Consider the following 23,442-nt stretch of genomic DNA (forward strand, 5'->3'; position numbering starts at 1 on the left):
ACACAGAGGGTGAGGAGGCCCCGTGGGAATGAGCCAGGAGCAGCCTGCTGGTGAACCGGGTCTCCAAGGTCAGCTTCAGGGCTATTTTTACTAACCTGCCTGCCTGCCTGCCTCACTTCAAGCTCCATAGTGCTGGGAGCTGCCCTTCCCCTCTGTGTGATAAAAGACACGTGGCTCCATACTACAGTTTAGCAACAATAATTATGCTCTAATAATCAATCTACTGTTCCCGTTTGCCTCTAAAAACTCCAAGGTTGCAGTCATATATATCCACCAGCATTGTATTGGGGAAAGGGAGGTGACTTTCTTCATAACTACTGCTCATCTGATTAACCTGTCAGAACTCCAACCAGAATGTCCTGTTTTGTCCTTACGGCGTGAAGATGTCCATTCCATCTTTGAAAGTCATCCATTACCTCACTATCACACCTGCCATGGGTGAAAGCAGAAGCTGAATGCGGAACAATATGACAAGTAAAAACAGACGTGGCATTGAAAAAGGAAAATCACTTGAGCTTGTCTCCTGTAGTTTAGCCTGTAGACTTTTGACCTGTAGAAATCTTTAGCGCGTGTCAAAGGATTCCTTCCACACAACTGCACCGTCTGTCTGCACCGTCTCAAAAGCCAGTGTGTCCTGACCCCCCCCCCCCCCCCCCAGTGAGGCCTCTTATTTCCTCTGTGTTCAGCTCCTACCACCACAGCCAAAGGACCTGTCATAAGAGAAGACATTCTTCTTCAGGACAGGCACCTCTGCTAATTGCACCTCCGCTCTCTCCTGACCTGGGCCTCTGTGTGTGTTTGGAGAGAAAACATTGGCAGCACACCTGCAGGCTCAATCAGGCATGGAGGAGCTGACAAGCCCATCCATCAGTGCCCGTCACTGGAGCTCGGGCTTTTGGACACGGTGCGTAACGGCGCAGAGACTTGTTTGTGTTCCGCATGTTTCACACATCCCCCCGAATGAAAGGGCTGGACTATGAAGGTATGTTTCTGTGTGTGTGTGTGTGTGTGTGTGTGTGTGTGTGTGTGTGTGTGTGTGTGTCTAAGCAGGTAGAGGCATTGGGTTGGAAAGATGAGCACACATGTCAAGTGGAGGTGATAGTGTGTGTGTATGTGTATGTGTGTGTGAAGGGCTGAGTGAATGCGTGTATGGTGAGTTTGGATGCGATGTGATTACCGTGTAAGTGCGACAGGAGGGGTTGAATGCGTGTATGGTCAGTTTGGATGCAATGTGATTACCGTGTAAGTGCGACAGGAGGGGTTGAATGCGTGTATGGTGAGTTTGGATGCGATGTGATTACCGTGTAAGTGCGACAGGAGGGGTTGAATGCGTTGGTTCCGCACACAAACAGCGTATCCTCATTCTGCTGCAGGAGCACCTTGATGAAATTGTGGCATTCATCCTTTGAAGCAAAAAGCAAAAAAGAATAAAACCCTTAAGTCTTGTTCATAGATTTTACACACAGCACTTTTGAATGATAGTAATCTATACTAGAAAGCCATTACACACTGTTGTTTTCTTCTCGACACCAGACAATCAGTCCTGAAGGGGATGCTCGCTATGCTGCAGTGTTGGAGTGGAGTGGAGGGGAGGGCAGCCGTAAACAAAGTGTGTACAGTGTGTGCATGTGTTCTCTAATCCCCTGAAGATTACCCTACATCTCACCCCTGCCCCCACCATCCCTGATGGCAACACATCCCTCCTCATTATTTTACTCATCCATTATGTGTTTGCTTTCCCACAATGCATTACACCACTGCAGTTAGGTTAGAGAACTTCAAACATATCAGTTTCATGGCCAGGAAACATCTCTCCTCTAAATAATTCAGCCATCCCTGAATATATACATACTGAAATTAAATGTCAGTTTTTAAAAACTGCAAAGCTATGTTGAAACATGACAGCTGTCAAAGTGAATTTAAAAACAAACTTCCTAGAATACCTTGTGCTTCCCCTTCATCCGACAGGTGTCCACGTCCGCCTGCCTGGACTTCCAAGTCAGCTTCTGTGGGGAGGAGATCGATGGCGGATCAATGCAGATCTGCTGTATGGCCCCAGCTCCAGCAGAACACCTTTGATTTACAGCATCCCTCATCCCCACAACCCCCCCAAATGTCATCCCAGCCCCCCAACTTCAAAGGTCAGCCATTTATCTGCCATTCTCCAGGTTGTGTGTGTGTGTGTGTGTGTGTGTGCGCGTGTGTGTGCGTGTGTGTGTGTGCACGCGTGTGTGCGTGTGTGTGCGCGCGCGCGCGTGTGTGTGTGTGTGTGTGCGCGTGTGCGCGTGTGTGTGTGAAACAGGAGCTCACACCCAGCTATGCTGGTACATGATTGAATCATTCTGCTCCTGAGCTGTATGTATGTTGTGCTCATGTATTCATCTCTGTACGTACAGTATGTTGTGCTCATGTATTCATCTCTGTATGTATGTTGTGCTCATGTATTCATCTCTGTACGATATGTTGAGCTCATGTATTCATCTCTGTATGTATGTTGAGCTCATGTATTCATCTCTGTATGTATGTTGTGCTCATGTATTCATCTCTGTACGTACAGTATGTTGTGCTCATGTATTCATCTCTGTATGTATGTTGTGCTCATGTATTCATCTCTGTATGTATGTTGGCTCATGTATTCATCTCTGTATGTATGTTGAGGTCATGTATTCATCTCTGTATGTATGTTGTGCTCATGTATTCATCTCTGTATGTATGTTGTGCTCATGTATTCATCTCTGTATGTATGTTGGCTCATGTATTCATCTCTGTATGTATGTTGAGCTCATGTATTCATCTCTGTATGTATGTTGAGGTCATGTATTCATCTCTGTATGTATGTTGTCCTCATGTATTCATCTCTGTATGTATGTTGTCTTCATGTATTCATCTCTGTACGTATGTTGAGCTCATGTAATCATCTCTGTACGATATGTTGGTCCAGTTGTTTACAGATAGTTCTGTTTATTCACAGGCAAGCATCAAACCCTGGCATGGTACAGGGATAAATGATAAATCTACTATGATAACATACTCTCTGGGCAGACGTCCCAGGTGAGGATTAAGGCCTAGGACTGAAGAGCTCATTGACAAAAACACTCATACTAAACTGGACTGGATTACATTTCCATCCTTTACGTGCTTTCAGGATGACTGTTTCTTCATGGTTATAAGTTCTATCATCATTCATTATTCATGGGGGATATCCACCCAGTGAGATGTATTCATGCAGACATGTGTCAGGGAGATTGAATTCCATTGCATTACTGCTCATGCAACAGCACAGATGCCCTTTCTAAGGCAAATATTTCTACTGAAGTCGCAGCTTTGCTTTGTCAGTGATTTCTGATCCTTAATCTGCCCGTCCTTCCTGTGGTCCATTTCCTCGTCCACTCTCGTGTTTGTCCTCTGCAGTGGCAGGACAGGACAGGACAGGAAGTGGACGGCTAAAGGGCTGGTTACATATCCAGTAGCCTACGCATAAATCTGCAGCCTCCTCCTCTGTTGTGCTTTTGAAGGAAGATGACGCATGGTGCTTGAATCCTGATAGGATGATGAGCTTAGCAGGGTCAGCGTGCAGTGGGTCTCCTGCCAGACCGTACTGGATAGGGGTGGGGGTGGGGGTGGTGGGGGGGGGGCTGCCTGGCTGCCAGGTAATTAGAGGCGGTGCAGGATCACAAGTGTATGGGGGGAAGGGTGGGGCGTGTGTGTGGGGCAGACGCGAGCACTCACCTTGCTGAAATAGATCTCCTCGCTGTTGGCTGTGTCGATGTCCACCGCGTATATGTGATCCCTGCAGGAAACACACGGGAGACAGTACGTGCTTTGTTAGGTGCCGTGGTTCTCGGAAACAAAAGAGAAAACATAACTGACGTGTTGGTGCTTGTCCAACACAGCCTACTCTTGACAGGCCAGGGAAATGCAACACAGTGCACTGCCACGGCCACTGCCACAGCCACAGCCCGTTAGACAGAAACAGTCAACAAAGGTTTTAAGTGGCCAGGCACTCGGACAAAGGCACCTTTGTTCCCTGTAAAGGGGCGGGGGGGCAGTTAGTGCCAAGTCATCCTGCGCTGTTCAGCTCAATTAAGCATGGCGTTCAAGCACAGGAAATCTATACTAACACTCATTAAAACACAGACAAGACTCATGTGTTCTAAGTTGTATGCAGGTTTCCTCCTAACATATGGTCCACATAAACTCAAGGGGTTCCAGGCATGTGGGTGCCCTCGAACACCAAAGGGAAGCACTGTTAGGAAACCCAGGTCTGTTTACAGAAGCAGCAAGCAGAGCTTTTGCAGAGAGAAAAAAAAAAGAAAAAGCAAAACACTCATGCTTTTAATTGTTCAAGATTGTGGTCTGTGTTTTGCTTTTAATCAGTGTGCCTCCAAACGTTGTTTTAATTAAGGCTGCTAACCTGTTCACATCCTGTGTGCTTCCATTAACCAAATTGAATAAAGTTGAGGATGAGCAGCAATTTCAGCAATTGAATCCACTTTAGGTTTACCCAGGGTCGCACAGGCACACACACACACACACACACACACACACACAACCCAAACTCTTCAAAATTATGTTATCAGAGCTGCAGCCAAAATTGGGTAATTAATCAAAAAAAGGGAATTGGGCGGATGAGGGAGAGCGATCCTTGAATTTGTACATCAGCCAATCTCTTGCTGAGCTTCTGTGGCTGTTGTGAATGTAATATTAGTTTAGCTCTTTGTTAATCTGAGTTGGGTAAAATGGAGAAATATGCCACCGTGCCTCTATACAGCTGCACAGCTAATTAACACACTGAGTTGGAATTCAGAGGGCTACAAAGTAGATGAAATTTCAGAGCCAAAGGCCATTGCATAATCTATCTGTAATATGTCTGCAATGGAGGCTATTCGGAAGTCTGGCTGGGTTTTGTGTACAGAAGTTCACCTTACTGCCTCGGGCTGATTCTGATGCTGCCATGCTACTGCTACTGATCCAAACACTTACCAAACAGAACCAGACCCATTTAGAGGAATGAGAGAGAGAGAGAGAGAGAGAGAGAGAGAGAGAGAGAGAGAGAGAGAGAGAGAGAGAGTGAGAGTATGAGAAAAGGAGAGATAATGGCAAGCTTTAATCAGTAGGAACAGGACAGGTCCTTATCCATAGATTTAGAAAAGAAAGAGTAAAGAAGATAAGAGGTATTTCTAGTATGTGATGGTTCTTGTTTTGTTTTCAGATATTCTAGACAGAGTGTGTTCCTGTACCATGTGGTAAGAGGCCCTTCACATCCCTGAGTAAAAGACAGTGGCAGAGCCTGATGTAGCTCAATTAAACTCACACACACACACACACACACACACACACACACACACACACACACACACACACACACACACACACACACACACACACACACACACACACACACACACACACACACACACACACACACACACACACCACGCTGAAGTCTCTGCTCTGGGCCTGTTCACACGCTACTGGGACCGGAGTTAGATTTCCCCCAAACTCAGACAATCAAGCATTCCCTCAGAGCAACAAGCAGCCCAGAGATAAGATGAAGCCAAGCCAAGCCAAGTGAAGCGTAACGCAAACATCCTGACAGAACAATGCGGAGGAGACGGCTCAAGTAAACAGCGGCCGCTGGCGCCCCGCACCTGTGCTAACATCGATCGCCGCTCCGAGCCTCCGTACGCCTGTCCGCCCAGCCCAGCACCCCCTCGGCACAAATCCAGCCAAACACACCGACACTCCCAATCAGGCTGCCCCTGCTTCTCCTAGCTCCCAACCCCCCCCCCCCCCCCAACCAACCACCCCGACCACCCTAAACCCTGCAAACTACAACATTGTTTTGTCCGAGTGAACAAATCAGAGCTCTGCTTAAGCAAACAGAGAGGCCTGGGGGCTTCCTCTGGCACTGTGAGCAAATAAACCAGAGTGATACTTTCAGTCCCGGCGTCACTCCGCAGCGTCTGGCCTCCCCATCCCCATCCCCCCCATGACTGCAGGACCTCTGCACTCTTGTGGCCCTAGCACAGTGGAGCCCCAGGCAGGCACAGAGGCTCCGGAGAGGGGAGGTGAGAGGCAGCGTCTCCACCCGCAGAGTCTGGAGTGTGGGAGGGGAGGGGAGCCGGGCTCCGTGGAGGAGAGAGGAGGGGACTGGGGCGGCCGGGCCGGGCCGGGCCGGAGGAGAAAAGGGGTCTTTGTTGAGAAAGAATGTCGTTTTCATAACACCCCATTTCTTTCCGTGGGCAAGCTCGGGCTAGTGGCGTCCATCTGGTGGCTCTTTTGTGGGACAATTACTCCCGGGGAGGGTGCGGGGGGAGGGAGGGCCAGATTAGTATGCAGTCCACACCTACCTGTCACAAAATGGAGGTACCCCTTCCCGTAGCCCTTAACTCCCCCACTAACCCCTCTTCAAGACTAGATCATGTGTGGGTGAGGGCCCCCCAACTCTTCCGCATTGTTTGTCTCCCCCAGACTCGGGCTCTTTCTCCAGTGCAGCCGAGGGAGCGAGAGGAGCCCAGCGAGGGATGAATGGCATGATGAGGGCCCAGAGCGGGCACCCTGCCATGGGGGATGGTAATCCTGCCGCTAGCCCCTGTCTCTGCCCTTGTTCCTGCCCTCTCCTCATTCCAAAGAGCACTCTCATTTACATTTTGTATGGGAACCCTTCACAAAAAAGGAATAAACAGACACACACACACACACACACACACACACACACACACACACACACGTTCTCACACCCATACACACAAATACACAAAGTGAGACATACACACGCACACACACACACACATTGTGTGTTTGTCACTCACATAACACCGTTGGGGGGGGGGGGTGGAGGGTGGATAGTGGGCCGTATAGGAGGCACAGGAAGTGTAATCCGCATCATAAACGAAGCATTAACAGGATTTCAGAGCTGACAGAATAATTGCGACTCATGTGGCCTCCGGAGAAACCGCCCCAAAGCTCCTTCCCCACGGATCCCTCATTTATCTACACACTCCTTTATTTTGTCTCTTCATTCCACACTGCTCTCCCTCCCTCCCTCCATCTCTCTTGTGTGTGTTGGTACATCTCCGCTCATCAGCGGCGTGGCCAGACGTCTCCGTGTGCCCACTTCACCACTTGTCTGTTGACTTATTTTCACTTTACTAGTGATCAGAATGACTACCCTTCAGGCTAATAATAATAATAATAATAATAATAATAATAATAATAATAATTCAATTTTGTATAGCGCTTTTCTATATACCCAAAGTCGCTTTGACATTGTAAAAGGTACTAAGGTACAACATTAATATCATTTTTTTTTGGTTATTTGTAATCTTCTGACTGTTCTTGTGTTTGACAAGCCTTTAATCTCTAGCCCACCAAGCAGAGCTGCCTTGTGGGAAGTGGTATGGGTGGGTTGCCGTTGCCAGGGCAGAGGAATGCCATGCTGTGCCATGCTGGGGTTACACGCTGGCTCCTGCCTGCCTGCCTGCCTGCTCGCCCTAGCTGGCACTGCGGCTGGAGGCTGGCACAACCAGAGATCTTAACTATACTTAAGCCAGCCTGTCTGATCCACCTCTGCACACTGCCTTCCCCTCTCTCCGCACAGTGCCACAGGAGAAAGAGAAAGAGGAAGAGGAAGGAGGTAGAGTGGAAGAGAGTGAAAGAGGACACAGCAGAGGGGGAGAGATAAAGAAAGTGCATGGGGGGGATATGAAAAATTGAAAAAGAGATTATAAAAAAGTAACGGAGAGAAAGAGAGCTTGAGACAGGGATATATAAAAATGAAATCAGCCCACTCGCTCCAGTGCTGAAGAGTCAACGTGCTCCCCCATGATCCCCCAACCCAAATGATCACTCTCTTTAGAACCAGACACCCTCACCACCTCCCCTCCTAATCCTCCCTCATCAGCCTTCACCCCCTGAGGTGAGGTGGAGATGGGGACCCAATGAGGGAGCCAGACAGCTTCCAGGGATTCTACAACAGACAAGTGGTGTGTGTGCGTGTGTCTATTGCTGACTGATTTTTGAGAAATTAGAACTGCAGCGTATTTCCAATGGATCCTGTCTCAGGTGTACAGTTGAGACAACAACAGCAGCACCCCACTAGGCTAGTGAAATGAATATGAACAGCAGCACCCCACTAGGCTAGTGAAATGAATACGAACAGCAGCACCCAACTAGGCTAGTGAAATGAATACGAACAGCAGCACCCAACTAGGCCAGTGAAATGAATACGAACAGCACTGCCAAACTTCCCCAAACACACAGAGCTCATCCACGATAACATAACTCACAGGGGACCAACTGGAGGAAAAGAACCAAAACAAGCCACTACAAACATGACCTAATTTTATAATTAACACAGAGCCCGTTTTTGGGGATGCAATTAGCATTACAGATGATTAGAGGAACCCTGGATTATAGCCTGGAAATATGCTAATGTGGAAGAATTCTCTCTCTCTCTGTCTTTTTTTCTCGCTCTACTGTACTTAATATGCTGAAGGTTTAACTTTAGCATGGGTTATTATTTTCACTGTAAAAAAATCCTATTTGATACTTACATTTGCGTCTTTCATCACACAACAACCCTTCATGAAATCAACTAATTGTGGAGGTTGCTCATAATTACCATGTAACCTCTGCAAAGACCAGGACAGATAGACACACACACATCCAGACACATCCAGACATACTCACTCCCTCTGCAAAGACCAGGACAGATACACTCATACATCCAGACACACCCACACACACTCACTCCCTCTGCAAAGACCAGGACAGATAGACACGCATACATCCATCCATACTCAATCCCTCTGCAAAGACCAGGACAGATAGACACACACACATCCACACACACTCACTCCCTCTGCAAAGACCAGGACAGATACACTCACATCCACACACATCCAGACACACTCCCTCTGCAAAGACCAGGACAGATACACTCACATACATCCATCCACACACACTCAATCCCTCTGCAGTGACCAGGACAGATAGACACACACATCCACACACACTCAATCCCTCTGCAAAGACCAGGACAGATAGACACACACATCCAGACATCCAGACACACTCACTCCCTCTGCAAAGACCAGGACAGACACACACACATCCACACACACTCACTCCCTCTGCAAGCCTGCAGACAGTCAGTATCCAGAACAGCAGCCCTCCAGTACAAGCTTGCTTTTTTTAATTCTGTTATGTGTACTATAACATCGGGGGTGTCAGGTCCATCTCGTGTGTCTCCACAGGGCCACCCCCCCCCCTCATCGTCATTGATCCACTGATCCATCAGAAAGGGATAGTCATCATGAGACCAGACAATGTGATGCTTCTTTGGCCTACTAGTTACACCTTTGGGTAATTAGTTAAAGGTGTAACTCTGGGTAATTAGTTAGAGATACACCTTTAACTAGTTACCCAGAGATACACCTTTAACTGGTTACCCAGAGATACACCTTTAACTAGTTACCCAGAGATACACCTTTAACTAGTTACCCAGAGATACACCTTTAACTAGTTACCCAGAGATACACCTTTAACTAGTTACCCAGAGATACACCTTTAACTAGTTAGTTACACCTTTAACTAGTTACCCAGAGATACACCTTTAACTAGTTACCCAGAGATACACCTTTAACTAGTTACCCAGAGATACACCTTTAACTAGTTACCCAGAGATACACCTTTAACTGGTTACCCAGAGATACACCTTTAACTAGTTACCCAGAGATACACCTTTAACTAGTTACCCAGAGATACACCTTTAACTAGTTACCCAGAGATACACCTTTAACTAGTTAGTTACACCTTTAACTAGTTACCCAGAGATACACCTTTAACTAGTTACCCAGAGATACACCTTTAACTAGTTACCCAGAGATACACCTTTAACTGGTGACACTGGACTGGACCCAGACAGAGGTGGGGACCAGAATGCTAAACAGGCAGTCGGAGCAGAAGAGCAGAATATCGGGATCCAGTCGGAGCTGGAAGGAACGCTGTGGGCTGGCCAATGAATACAGAATGATCCAATCTTTCTGACTGCTCTCCCTCTCTCCAGTGTTCTCTCTCAGACTCTCTCAGACTCAGACGTTTCTCCCCAGGGTTTAGTCTCATCCTCTCACTCTAGAAGTTGTCTATACATTTGGTCTCGTCTCTCACCTTCTCTGATTCCTCTTCTACATTTGATAGAGCACAACCCCTCTCTGCCAATATCACAGGCTAATCCACCCCTGAAGACAGAGCACGTTGGGCTAGATCGTTTTTTACTGATATTCTTTCAGATCTCGTTTCTTGCACTGCAAATTACTACTTAACTATAGTCAAGTGTTTCAAATTCCTGGCTTCCATCTTAGGCTAACTATCCCAGCATGCCCGGAGATAGGAAGAGGAACTAACCTTGCAGCGATGTACAGGGTCCGGTTCATGATAACGATCAGCTGAATGTCCAGTTTATGTCTTTGCGTGTTGTTTTTGCCCGGTTTATGGCCCACGAATGCAGGATATTGCTTTGTATCTAAAAAATAACAAGAAGAGAGTCAGATATCAGAATTTGTAGAGAGAAAAGGTAAAGCATACTGTTAATGCTTCACATGAAGTCAGATAACATCAGTTTACTGGAAAAGGTACATCTTGACAGACATTGACAAATGAATGAGTAAATGAAATGATGCATGGTGCATATATGAATCCACAGATTCCTCTAAGTCATTGAATACTGTTTTGCACAGAGAGGCCTCAGAGCTGGGACAGAAAAGAGAAAGGATTACCCTTTGATGTGGGAAAGGCTCAATTTGAAATACCATTTTAAGTTCACATTTTTACTGTGTTTCCCTGAGCACCAAATTACATTTACAATTCCAGAAGCAGAGGGCCCGTGTGTGAGCGAGAGAGAGAGAGAGAGAGAGAGAGAGAGCGAGCAGAGGGAGAGCGAGAGAGAGAGCAACAGTGGAGAGAAAGAGAGAGAAACATAAGGAAACGAGAGATATCTAGAGACAGCTAAAGAGAGGGGGTAGAGAGCGTGAGACCCAAAAGAAGAGCAAAAACTAGATGAAGAAGAGAACATTAAAGAGAGAGATAAGGGGGAAGAAGATATGAGAAAGGGGGACAATAAAGAGAGATGGAAACACAGAGGGGGAGACGGGAATTAAAAAGGGACTACACAGAAAACGAAGGAGAGAAATGGAGACGGAGGAGGATGATTTGCTGCTATATAGCCCCCTAGGCACTATGGTGCGTGAAAATGTGCTCCACATAAGCGTGTATTAGTGTCAATGTTTGCACTGGTACAGCATGAGTGTGTCTGCATATGGGGACTAGACAATGCCATTTGGACTGTATGTGTGTGTGTGTGCGTGACCATGCGTGCATACTCGCAGTTGCCATGTGAATGAGCTGTCTATGTGTGCGTATACGTGTGTATGTGTGTGTGTGTGTGTGTGTGTGTGTGTGTGTACACTCACAGTTGCCATGTGAATGAGCTGTCTATGTGTGCGTATACGTGTGTATGTGTGTGTGTATGTATGTGTGCGTGTGTGTGTGTGTGTGTGTGTAGACTCACAGTTGCCATGTGAAATACTGATGGGCTCGGTGTCCTCAGGGAAGCCGGCTCCCGCCACCTGCAGAAGGGTGAGGGACAGCAGCCAGGCCTCCGACCTCATGGTGGCGCTGTAGGCTCCGTGACTACCTCTCTACTTCTACCTGTCAAAGACACACACAAGCACACACACCACCATGTTATTCCTTCACTTCAGAGAGCCAACCCCAGCGTGCTGCATACATATTTGCTGAATAGAGCACTGAGCTCACAGTCCTGCCCTGCCAGCAAAAAAGCAGGCTCATTGGATTAGTGCTCGTAACGTGCGTCAGTAATCGATAACCAGAGATTAAAACAGACCTGTTGTGACCAACCTGTGTCGGGCCAGATAATCACATAAACCTTAAATGGTGACCTGTTATCGGACTACCTAATGAAGGGGCGGGGGCAGGCGGGGGGGGGGGACTATGTTGGGAATGAATCATGCAGCGGTCACAGTGACAATCTCCAAGCCCCTTCAGATGGAGAACCTCATTTGCCAGATAGATTTATAGCAGCCTGTGAGTGTGCTGATGTTTTCATTCTCTGCCCACATTTCTGGAGCATTGTCGCTACAAATTACACCCACAAATCACCGCAGACAATCAGTGCAGTGCTAACGCAATCAGCTATGAGTGTTTAAGTCCACTTTAGCTCAATTATTCTTTCGACTTCATTCGGAACTGAGCAGGTCTGGATGCCGTATTACGTAGTTCCATGTTAATGTTCGCCTCACCGCTACACAACACTGGCTGACCCATCCCCACACTGCTGAGCCAACACACACACACACACACAGGAGGGAGAAAAGGGAGAGGAGAGGAGAGACAGCAAGAGAAAAAACAGACAAAGAGAGAGACACTGAAAAAGAGGAGTCAGAGCGATGGAGGTATGAAGGAAAGAGAGGGGGAGGGGGGGGGGGGGGGGGGGTTCTTCCCATGTAGTTGTGATTCCCATTCAGAGGGGAATGAAAACACTATTCATGGCCAGATTCACCAGGAGGCAGGGGCCACCAATAAAGCTCCAAGGAAACAGCCTTGATGGAAAATGGCCCACATTCCAGCTTCCTAGGTGCACAATTTCAACACACTACACATGCGCGCACACACACACACACACACACACAGTACACATGCGCACACACACACGCGCACACACACACACACACACACAGTACACATGCACACACACAAACACACACACCTCCTGCAAGTCCAGTGTTCTGAAAAGCATTTCTCTATTCCAGGCCTGTTCATTTTCTACCTGAACCACACACACACACACACACACACACACACACCAACATACATACACGCACACACTGTTAAGAACACATTGGTCCTTAGACTTTTGTCCGCGTCTGAATCTAATTGTGTTATCAAAAGGGGCGCTGCATATGGAGCTGGGCGTGGTGGAGGCTGTTCTGGGGTGATGTACGAGCACAGGGTTTGATTCTACACAGCAGCACGGAGGCTGGGCTGTTCTGGGGTGATGTACCACACACACACACACACACACACACACACACACAGGGTTTGATTCTCCACAGCAGCACGGAGGCTGGGCTGGCTGTGATTGTTTTGTTCCAGGGGCAGGGCTGCTGAGGAGCTGATTGATGACCTGGCTTGGCAACAAGACATGCGAGATCTCCTCTGGCGACAGGCAGTTCACTGTAAATACAGGCCTGGCAAGGACAGTGTGAGTGAGCCAGAGCCAGGGCCAGAGCCAGAGCCAGGGCTAGGCTGGACAGGGTTGTGTCCAGTGTCACAGAGGCATACTTTGAACAAAATCAAAAAACAACAACAAAAAAACCCTCTTGAACTGTCAATATTACAGAGCTGGAATTTGTGTGCACACAACCAGATATCGGGTTACCAGGTATCGACTGTCAAATCTCACCACGTCCTCAAACATTCGACATCATGGAAAGTCTTTTTGAGGTGAAGTGGAATTCTTTCGTATGCTTTGCCAAGTGCTGTCAATGAGAGTGCTGATGAGGAACTATTAAACAGAAGGCCTCCAGGAAAAGGGGAAAACAGAATCCTCTTTAACTAGGAGTACGTAACTAGGCTGGAGGCAACATGTTAATCATTAAACATCTAATCTAAAGATTCACAATCCAATAGAGGTGGGAAGATAGAATACGATCCAGTGTAATATCGCCATAGTATTGTATCGTGGCCTCTGAGACACTACCAATCACCAGCAGGGTGTACATGAAGTACAACAACCTGACACCTCACCAACCAACAAACCATCCATCACACACACACACACACACACACACACACACACACACACACACACACACACACACACACACACATCAAAAAAAGAGAGAGATGCTATCTGAAACTGTGTCAGGTGCTAAAACACCCCAAATTCCATGAAGATCAGCTTACAGTGTAGTTTGTGGCCAGAATTTGAGTTCATGATTAAACGTATTACTACCTTTAATGATGATCATATTATCAAGACAAGCTTAGGAATAACTTGGAGCTAAGAACTAACCCCTACCAACACACACACTGTTGGCTAATGGGTTGGGAGAAGGGGCAGGAGCTCAATTAGCTGACCACAAACCCCCTCGTCTCCATCTCTCACTCTCCGCGTCTCTGGGACGTCCACATGGAGAGGGTTTAGAGACCCTGGAGAGGGCGAGTCTAGCAGTCCGCTCAGCTGGAGAGCTGGAGACTGACAGGCCAATCATTTAGCATTCAGTTCCCTGTGGCTCCCCCAGTGTGGGGATCCTGATCACATCAGCCCGGCCAGACCAAACACACACTCTCAACAGAGAGGTGGACACACCAGCCCAGGAAAAGAGACACCGATAGAGCAAGAAGGAGAGAAAGAGAGACAGATAGAGCAAGAAGGAGAGAAAGAGAGACAGATAGAGCAAGAAGGAGAGAAAGAGAAACAGATAGAGCAAGAAGGAGAGAAAGAGACAGATAGAGCAAGGAGGAGAGAAAGAGACAGATAGAGCAAGAAGGAGAGAAAGAGACAGATAGAGCAAGAAGGAGAGAAAGAGAGACAGATAGAGCAAGGAGAGAAAGAGAAACAGATAGAGCAAGAAGGAGAGAAAGAGACACAGATCGAGCAAGAAGGAGAAAAAGAGAGACAGATAGAGCAAGAAGGAGAGAAAGAGACACAGATCGAGCAAGAAGGAGAAAAAGAGAGACAGATAGAGCAAGCAGGAGAGAAAGAGACAGATAGAGCAAGGAGAGAAAGAGAAACAGATAGAGCAAGAAGGAGAGAAAGAAGGAGCAGAGCAGGTAATGGGGAGAAGGATTTAAGGACGCATATCCGTGTGGGAGTCTAGCTGCTAAATGCAATTAAAACTAAACTGCTAAAGAGATTTAGACTGAGTTCACCCCCAAGGCCAGTTGTTCACATCGCCAGAGCTCTCAAAGGAGCAATTCTTATCAGAGATCTCGGTTCCCTTGTTCGTGTTCTATTGTCACTCCTCACTCACAGAGTAAGTCCAAAAATAGTAACATATCGATCTCTTACAACAACCACCCTTTGTCAGAGCCTAGTCTCTCACAGAATACAACTCTATACTTCACAGAGTGCAGTGCTGTTACTTTCTAATGGAGAGAAGCCTTGATCATGTGCAATTATCTAACAGGGTCCAACTCTCTCAGAGTACACTCGCTCTCATCAACACTATACTGGCCAGCTCTTCCACTGAGTAGATCTAATGGTGACCCAAAGTCCCAGTACATCAATCCATCCATCCATCCATCCATCCATCCATCCATCCATCCTTCCACCCCACCCCCACTTCTCTCTGCAAACAAGAGTCTCAACTGGGCTAGAGATGTGAGGGCAAGCCAAGAGACTCAGCCATAATTAAAATACCACCAGTCTACATCGCCTGTCACAGAAGCCCTGGATGAAAAGGAGTTCACTCAGGCCAGGGCAAAGCACACAAACAGAGGATTGAAGAGGATTTGGTAAGGCATACATACCATCAAAGACTTCAAACTACCCACTTCTGTGACCCCCTCCCTCCCTCCCTGACTGGGGAAACAAGGAGGTCACCATCAAAGTGAATCTTCCACCTGGGTGAACTGCCCCTCTCACTTTCCACCTTGGATGTTTGCCCCACCCTGAGCAGGGTGAATATAAGGATGGCAGCTGGCCCAATGGAATACCTTGATACCCAAATGACCGGCACCCAGTTGCCCGATATTGAGAACACTGCCTGGGCAGGGCAACAAGCATGGTCACGGATGCATCCCACCCTAACCAGCAGCACACTCAGGAAGAGCTTCTGCCCTGAGGCTGAGACTCTGCTCAACTCCACTCCATACCACAGCGCTAAGCATTCTTGCACTCATTACTGACCGGTCTCAGTACTTTTAGATCTGCACTGCTCATTCTTGCACTCATTACTGACCGGTCTCAGTACTTTTAGATCTGCACTGCTCATTATTGCACTCATTACTGACCGGTCTCAGTACTTTTAGATCTGCACTGCTCATTCTTGCACATGCTGAACCCCTCACGTTGTTCAGAGCACTATTATTTATAAATGAATCCAGCCAAGGACTAAAAGTAAACAAGTGGCCATTACTGTGGTGGCGCGTGTGAATGCAAGCGGCCCTCACACGTTTACAATTGTACCTTTACTTTCTATGTGACGCTACTTTTGACAATGATGTCTAGGAAATGAAATTCATATTTTTATTTTTTGTACTAATGCAACTGCTCTGTAATGGTTAAATGCAACTGGTGAATGATTATGCTAGCTATCCAGGACAGAGACCTTAGTACAGTGTTACACGTCATCACTTGAAACGTGATGGATGATTCAAGGGGTCCGATTTCTCCATTCTTTATTTTTGGCTACCGTGGTGACCAATGTTTAACTAATACGTCAAATTTGAATAAACGTTAAGATTGCCATCCAATGAAGGTACCTTCATCAGTAACCAGGGGCCACTGTCTAACATCGTCAATCCAACTGCACATGCTGCTGTCACTGGCAGTGTCAATGCAGGATGGCGGTTGCCAGATTTGTTTATATTATAGCCTACATACAACCTATTCTGGACAACCCTTAGGCCTATATATACACTTCCCCTTTCCAAATCTGTCCCCTTCACCTTGATGCATAACATATTTAATATATTATACATATATAATAATCTGTATATGAAGTACTTTGCTCATCACTGTCACTAACATTGTACATACTGTAAGATATAACAGCTCTTATACTGTGGTACTTACTTATACCTGCACTTATCTGTAAATGATACTATTATTTTGCCCTTCTGGTTAGACACTAACAGGGCATGTACAATGACAATAATGTTGAATCTAATACAATCTAATAAACTTTCTAAAGACAATTAACGACAGTGGGGAAAACCAGAGGTGCAAGAGAAACCAACACAATGCTCTGTCTGCTGGAGGTGCCAGACAGAATCAAAGATACGTCAATGCCACAATCCTATATCCAATTATACCGTGCTTGTTCTCAGTGTCACTGCCACGGATTCTTCAATTCTCAAACAGCTGGATCCGCTGTAATATTTCTGTTTCACAGTCTTCCCTTTTTTTCCTCTTGGACTTCATCTTTCATTTCACATCGATTTCCATTTGGTTTCCCATAACAGAAGCGTACAGTTGAGCTGTGCGATGAAAGCGCTGCTTCTTGTCTTTGTCTGTAAAAATCACTTCTGAAAGGCCCCCAAATGCCGCACACGAGATTGGCCCACCAAAAAGAATGAGGTCGCACATTTAAATATCAGAACCTTTCCCAGAGCTGTCAATCACGCGGCGACACAACTTAATCAGCCCCTGTGGTGTGGTGGGTAGGGTAGCACTGAGATGGAGCGGGCGCTACAAACCTTGATGATAAGATGGAGAGCAGGGAGCCATTGTGTGCCCACTCCCTTTGGTCTGCGTATCAATCTTGCATTCCAATTGCTCACAAATCATCTGCTAGATTTAATTAAAAACGGAATGTGAAATCTGCAGGGAGACACTGGTCTCTGCTAGACAGAAAAAAGCATTAATGCCATTATCTGAGCCTCCTTAACATCTCTGGGCATTTCTAAGGCTTATAGGCTCACATCAAACTGTGCTACCCTTACAAACTGCACATTCATTTATAGTCAGCACACAAATAAACAGACAAAAACAAATACAGCCCTGTGTCTTCAGACGTCTCAGATTTGATCAGCATGGCGATCAGTAAACGTATGAAAATAAGTCACAAATATGCTGTTCTACCTAGACCTTCTCTATGGGGTGAAGCGCTCCAGGACTCTTCACAGGCTCCACTGTGAGGAGAAACTAAAGAGCACTTAGAGATTTAGAGCAGAAACATAGAAGAGATACTAAAACTACTGAAGTGGGACGGTCCGGTGATGCTACGGCAGTAAAGCTGGATGAGGGCCACACCCATACAAGCACTGCAGAATCTGAAGCATGCATTTTTAACAAGTGTATTAAATTATGCGGCAGTTACTCATATGCAAAAGTGATAAGAGGTCAAAATGAAATGAACAAGCAACACACCAGCGAACAGCAAAGACACACACTCAAGCACGACAAGGGTACTGTGCTGACATATAACATCAGCACCAACAGCAGTTGTAGTGGTAGTTGCAGTATGTTCTACTGAAATTGTTTTAGGCGCAGAAACAGAAGCTTAACTACAATTTCATATATATCATACATTATTCTATAAATGTATTTATATCATACATCATTCTATAAATTCATTTATATCATACATCATCCTATAAATGCATACATCATTCTATAAATATATATATATATATCATACATCATTCTATAAATTCATATATATTCAATTCCATTTTATTTATATAGCGCCAAAACAATAAAATTGTCTCAAGGCGCTTTACAGAGCCGCGTGCCTGGACCCCCTATATATCATACATCGTTGTATAATTTCATGGGGGTTCCCTGCTCTCTGTGGGTCCCTTCAAGCACACCCCCATCCTCATAGCATCTCCGCTAACAGGGAACCTTTGGACAGCATTACAGTATGTACAATTCCCTAGAAGTTCTCACAATGTTAGACGCAAACACTCTGATGTATCATTGTGAGAACGTGTGTATGAGGCTACAAATGTTCCAAAAACATTCATGGAACAAACAAACTCAATGGAAACATTCTAAGTTTGTTTTTCCGAACGTGATTGACAAATATTATCCTACCATAAAAATGACATTAGTGAATGTAATAGGGAACATTAGAGAAATGATTACAAATGTTGCAGCCCTATCAAACTGAGAAAGGTTGGCTTTACAGAATAGTTTTGCTATTTACTACAGCTATTTTTGCCTCTACATAATGTTGCAAACATCATCATTAAATCCATGCACCTACAACTAAACAAGAACCTTTTTAGAATGTGAAATGATATGGCTGTACGCAATTTAGCCATCCCACTCTTTTGAAGGGTTAACAACACACACAGTTGCATCAGTGTTTCTGACATGTAAAAGCCAAGGGAAATGAACGCTACTTGATGATCCAATTGCTTGATTGAGTGAAAACCTCCATATGGAATGAATATTCACCATGGCTGCTTGCAGTTAAAGCAGACATCTGTTCTCAAAAGAGATGTCATCCTAATAATCCCAGCAGTGTGTCTTTGGACCCTGCAGTAGTGGGCTCCTTGGTTAAGACTGCAGTGTGAGGACAGTCTGGTTGAATCTCTAGGAAACAATATGCCCGTAATCTGATCCTCTGTAGCCAACCAGTGTTACCCGGGAGGAAGTACGATCTGCTTGTGTTACCAAAGCACCTCTAATGTTACTGACAACATTACAAGAATCAACTCCAAGTGTACATTTACAAAAGTAATCGTACCTGCTTCTATAAAGCTCCTTAGAGAGAGAAAAGCACAACATATGAAAAGCTGAAATCATTTCTGCCGGTTTATAAACACATTAGGGTGAATGGGCAGTATTAGTGATCTGTGCATTGCACTGATATACACATATTTGACAAAGGTCCACTTTTGAAAAGCAAATATTTAATTTGTAAAAGTATATCTAGTGCTTTTCCCAGGCTCTCTTTCTTTCAAAGCGCCCATTAGGTAATTTCGGTCTACATGATAGCAATTCATATGATTAGAGTACACTATAGGTTTGTCAGATATGAATGGAGGTGCTTTTGTACTGGGCTATGATTATCAGTCACAATCAGCAGTGGCCTCGCACACAGGAACACCAGCAGTCACAACACCTACGCCTACGAGACAGCTTGCCGGCAAAAGGCTGGAGCAATCTGCTCTAAACGAGCATACCACTAATCTGTTGATGGACCTGAGTTTAAGCAGTACACAGACAAAATGGCTCTGGCATCCTCTTCAGAAACACAATAAACAACAACAGTGGAAAAAAAAAAAACCTTCCAAATTCAAAGCCAATATTATATTTTTAGTTTTAGCACGTTAACTCCATCTATGGAATGCTGAAATCTGCACTGCAAGAAGCTCCATATTTTCCCCCCACTGACTTAGTGATCTGTCGTCTCCTCTCCACATAAAATGAAGTGAAACTCCAGTGAATGGATGAAAACGGTCTCCCCTGCCAGGCAAATTAATAATGCATCTCAAAGCCAATATTGTAGTAAAGTGCCGTCTGAGGCAAAGCGCACTTGAAGGGCCAACATGAGTCCTGAAGGTGTCTGAACAGGCTTCAAGAGCTCCAGAGGCACCCGCTCTTCTGATCACGTGGCGGGTCTGGCCCTAATTGGATGCCCTGCTCAGGGGGCTCATGGGCACATTCACAGAGACACAAACGCCAGAGCTGGGCAGGCACAGCAGCTTCCATCCTCCGCCACCAGTCACGGAGCCTTCTGGGCCTCCCTCCACACACATAAAACATTAACAAAAACACTAGCCTGAGTGGCCTGTACACAAATCTATAGATGATATATAGTGAGATATCTCTTGAGAGGAAGGATGTATATTCAGTGCACTAAATATATTTGAGAAAACAAATAAATACCACTAGCAGGCGAGTAAAAAAAATATAGCCTTGATACTGCTAAGTTCTACTGCTTGAATTATTGTTTGGCCTTGCGCATATTATTCTGATAGGTAGGTATACTGTGTGTATTTCTCTTTGTGAATGTGATTCCCTTACTGCATCATCAAGACAAATAGCAGCACATACAGAAGAGTTTCCACCTGTCCGTAGGAAGTGGGTCACACACCCTGGTCACACCCTCACTGGTGCTCACTCCCCTGCTACAGCACCAGCAGGCTTTTTGGAAAACGCACATGAGAAAAAAAAACAGGGTTTATTTTGGAACATGTTTTTGCCACTGAGAATAATACAGTTGTACAAAGAGTGGAGGCGGAGATGGAGATCACTTCTCCATTCAACCCCTAAACATTCCAATTGAAACTACTTCTCGAAATGTGCCTGCAGTGTTAGAGTGCATAGACCTTTTGAGTGGAGGCCTGGGTTATGCTTTACATGCTCACACCAATGACTCATGTTCACTGTAGGAAATTACCATTTCAGCAGCTCAGGAAAGAATGGAGCCACTTTAGCCACAAACAGAGAGCACACCAATCATGCACACAGCACACAGGTTCTAGAGCACAGCCATACACACACAGCACACAGGTTCGAGACCTCCTAGAGCACAGCCATACACACTCTTTGAAAGAGACAGCAGGCTTTCACACTCAATTCGACTGTCATTTCAAATGTGGTCCACCCAGTAGGGTGCCTAATTTTGTCAAATGGCCATACCCTCCATAAAAGCTTTCTTCAAAGGAATAAATATCTTGGTTCAGCACCAATTTTCTTCAAGAGCTATAGTGCTGGCCTACACAATTATTACAATATACTGTTGACTTAATATATCTCACTATTATATTACTTATGCAAGGTGGGTGTATTTAAACATCTCTATTAATTTATGAATGTACCCACTAAAATGTGCTAAAAATTGTGGGGTTTTCTTGTATCTTTTTTTTTGTAGGTTTACGTGTAGCTAATACACTGATAACCCACACAAACTAATGTTTCACTGCAACGTGAGGTTGTGAACGCTTGTGAGACCGTATGCCATAGCGCCAGGCACGTTCAGGACTCCTAAATACCTCAGAGCACAACTTCTCTCTTTCTCCCTGCTTTTATCTATCTCTTTCTCTCTCTCTCTCTCTCCCTCCCTCTCTTTCTCTCTCTCTGTCTCAGGCACGTTCAGGACTCCTCCATCACCTCAGAGCACAACTTCAGATGCCACAGATTCCTGCTGCTCTCAGCTGACAGCTGTGGGCCCTTTGTTTCCAACGACACGAGCGAGGGCGCGCCAGCGAGGTGACAGAGAGAGAGAATGACAGACACTCCTCCATTCACAAAGAGAATTAGAAAAACTCAAAAGGAATCATATCACACACACACACACGCACACACACACACATGTTCAAAAAGCAAGGCACACACAATTAGTTGGAAAGTAAGAGAGTGAATCAGTGGAATGAAGTCAGAAATAGTACATGCCTTCGTCAAAAAAAGTTTACATTAACATATGATGATGCATATAATGTTTATAAGGTAACATTCCAGCACGTCTAATTTGAGACATTTGTTTAGGTCTTGTCACACCTACGGCTGCTATAGACCAAGCCACGTGTGAGTCTCTGTAGAACCCACGCCTGCTATAGATCAAGCCACGTGTGAGTCTCTGTAGAACTTTCAAAGAGGAGAGGAGAGGAGAGGAGAGGAGAGGAGAGGAGAGGAGAGGGCTCCTTGGAGTAAAACAGTGCTGTGTATCTCTTGAGAGCAGTCTCAGAAACTCCATTACACTGCACACCTGTGTTATTTAAATGTCACCCTCTGTGTTTAATAGAAATTTGAAAAGTGCTTATAGGGTGATGACCTCTGATTCTACCCTAATAGGAAAAGGGTGCGTGCCGTTTCCTGTTTCTGTTAATAAGTGAACAGAACAGAAGAGATGGAGAAACTCAAGGCTTCTCCTCTAAAGACAAGCAGCAGACCCCTGAATAATCTTTTGTCTAATATTATGGAAGTTCACCATTTCAGATTTGGCATATTAAACCACCCTCCCCTGGTTCTATCTCTTTTTCTCACTAAACCCCTGCCCTCCCAAAAAAGTCGAACCAATCAAGGCCTAATGAGCCCCCCCCCCTGTGTCTTGCTGATGAGGATACCTTGTGCAAAAGTAATTCAGCTCCAGAGGCAACACAACAGCATGCATGATTGCACAGAGAGGGCCTCCTCTCCACAAGGTAATTGTAAACGTAACTATGCATGACGCTAATTATGCATGCTATTGACTAGAGTTACACCACAAAACACAACCCTCCCCTTCTGTCCCCTGAGAATACTCTTGAGCAGACTCAACCTGTGCCTTTGGAGTCACTAGTTTGCGTTCAGAGAATATTCCAGAAGTCATATGGCTCAATTCATCAAAAAACGACAAATACAGTGTGGAGTGTTCCAACCTTTACTGATACTAGGGATGGGCATTCGATTAAATTGTCTTAATCGATCGTCGGGAGAATTAACGATCGATTTTCGATTAATCATTAATATTTTTATATTAAAATTCACTATTTATAGGCTATATTAAAATGCAGTGAAAATAGAAAAAACACAGCGTGTTTCCTCATTGAGATCTTTATTACCAGATGAACAACTCTTGTGGCAGTTAAACTTACAAGATGGACAACTCTTGTGGCAGTTAAACGGGATCCGTTCAATGGTTACACTTGAAAATATGCGCTGCTGTACTCTTAAGCAGCGGAGCCGACAGCTAGAAGCCGGTGCTCATAAACACAACTGACCTTCGTTTTTTTTTTCTCTCTAACTAATTAATC

The 23,442-nt window shown here is 45.5% G+C and overlaps 1 protein-coding gene across 7 annotated transcripts in view; it reads right to left on the minus strand.

Annotated features, from left to right (window-relative positions):
• The window catches only part of sema6a (sema domain, transmembrane domain (TM), and cytoplasmic domain, (semaphorin) 6A), an 86,090-nt gene that overhangs the window by 38,284 nt on the left and 24,364 nt on the right, over positions 1 to 23,442 (minus strand). For 6 of the 7 annotated variants that reach the window (XM_031570087.2, XM_031570086.2, XM_031570084.2 and 3 more), the window contains exons 2-6: positions 11,573 to 11,712; positions 10,411 to 10,528; positions 3,730 to 3,790; positions 1,944 to 2,006; positions 1,302 to 1,403 (exon numbers count right to left, since the gene is read on the minus strand). In XM_031570087.2, the coding sequence (XP_031425947.1) occupies positions 1,302 to 1,403; positions 1,944 to 2,006; positions 3,730 to 3,790; positions 10,411 to 10,528; positions 11,573 to 11,672 (444 nt within the window). In that variant the 5' untranslated portion in view covers positions 11,673 to 11,712. The remainder of the gene's footprint in view (positions 1 to 1,301; positions 1,404 to 1,943; positions 2,007 to 3,729; positions 3,791 to 10,410; positions 10,529 to 11,572; positions 11,713 to 23,442) is intronic. The other variant, XM_031570085.2, reaches the window with a different exon arrangement.

Source organism: Clupea harengus, chromosome 7 (assembly GCF_900700415.2).
Source record: "Clupea harengus chromosome 7, Ch_v2.0.2, whole genome shotgun sequence".
In the NCBI taxonomy this organism is placed as follows: domain Eukaryota; kingdom Metazoa; phylum Chordata; class Actinopteri; order Clupeiformes; family Clupeidae; genus Clupea; species Clupea harengus.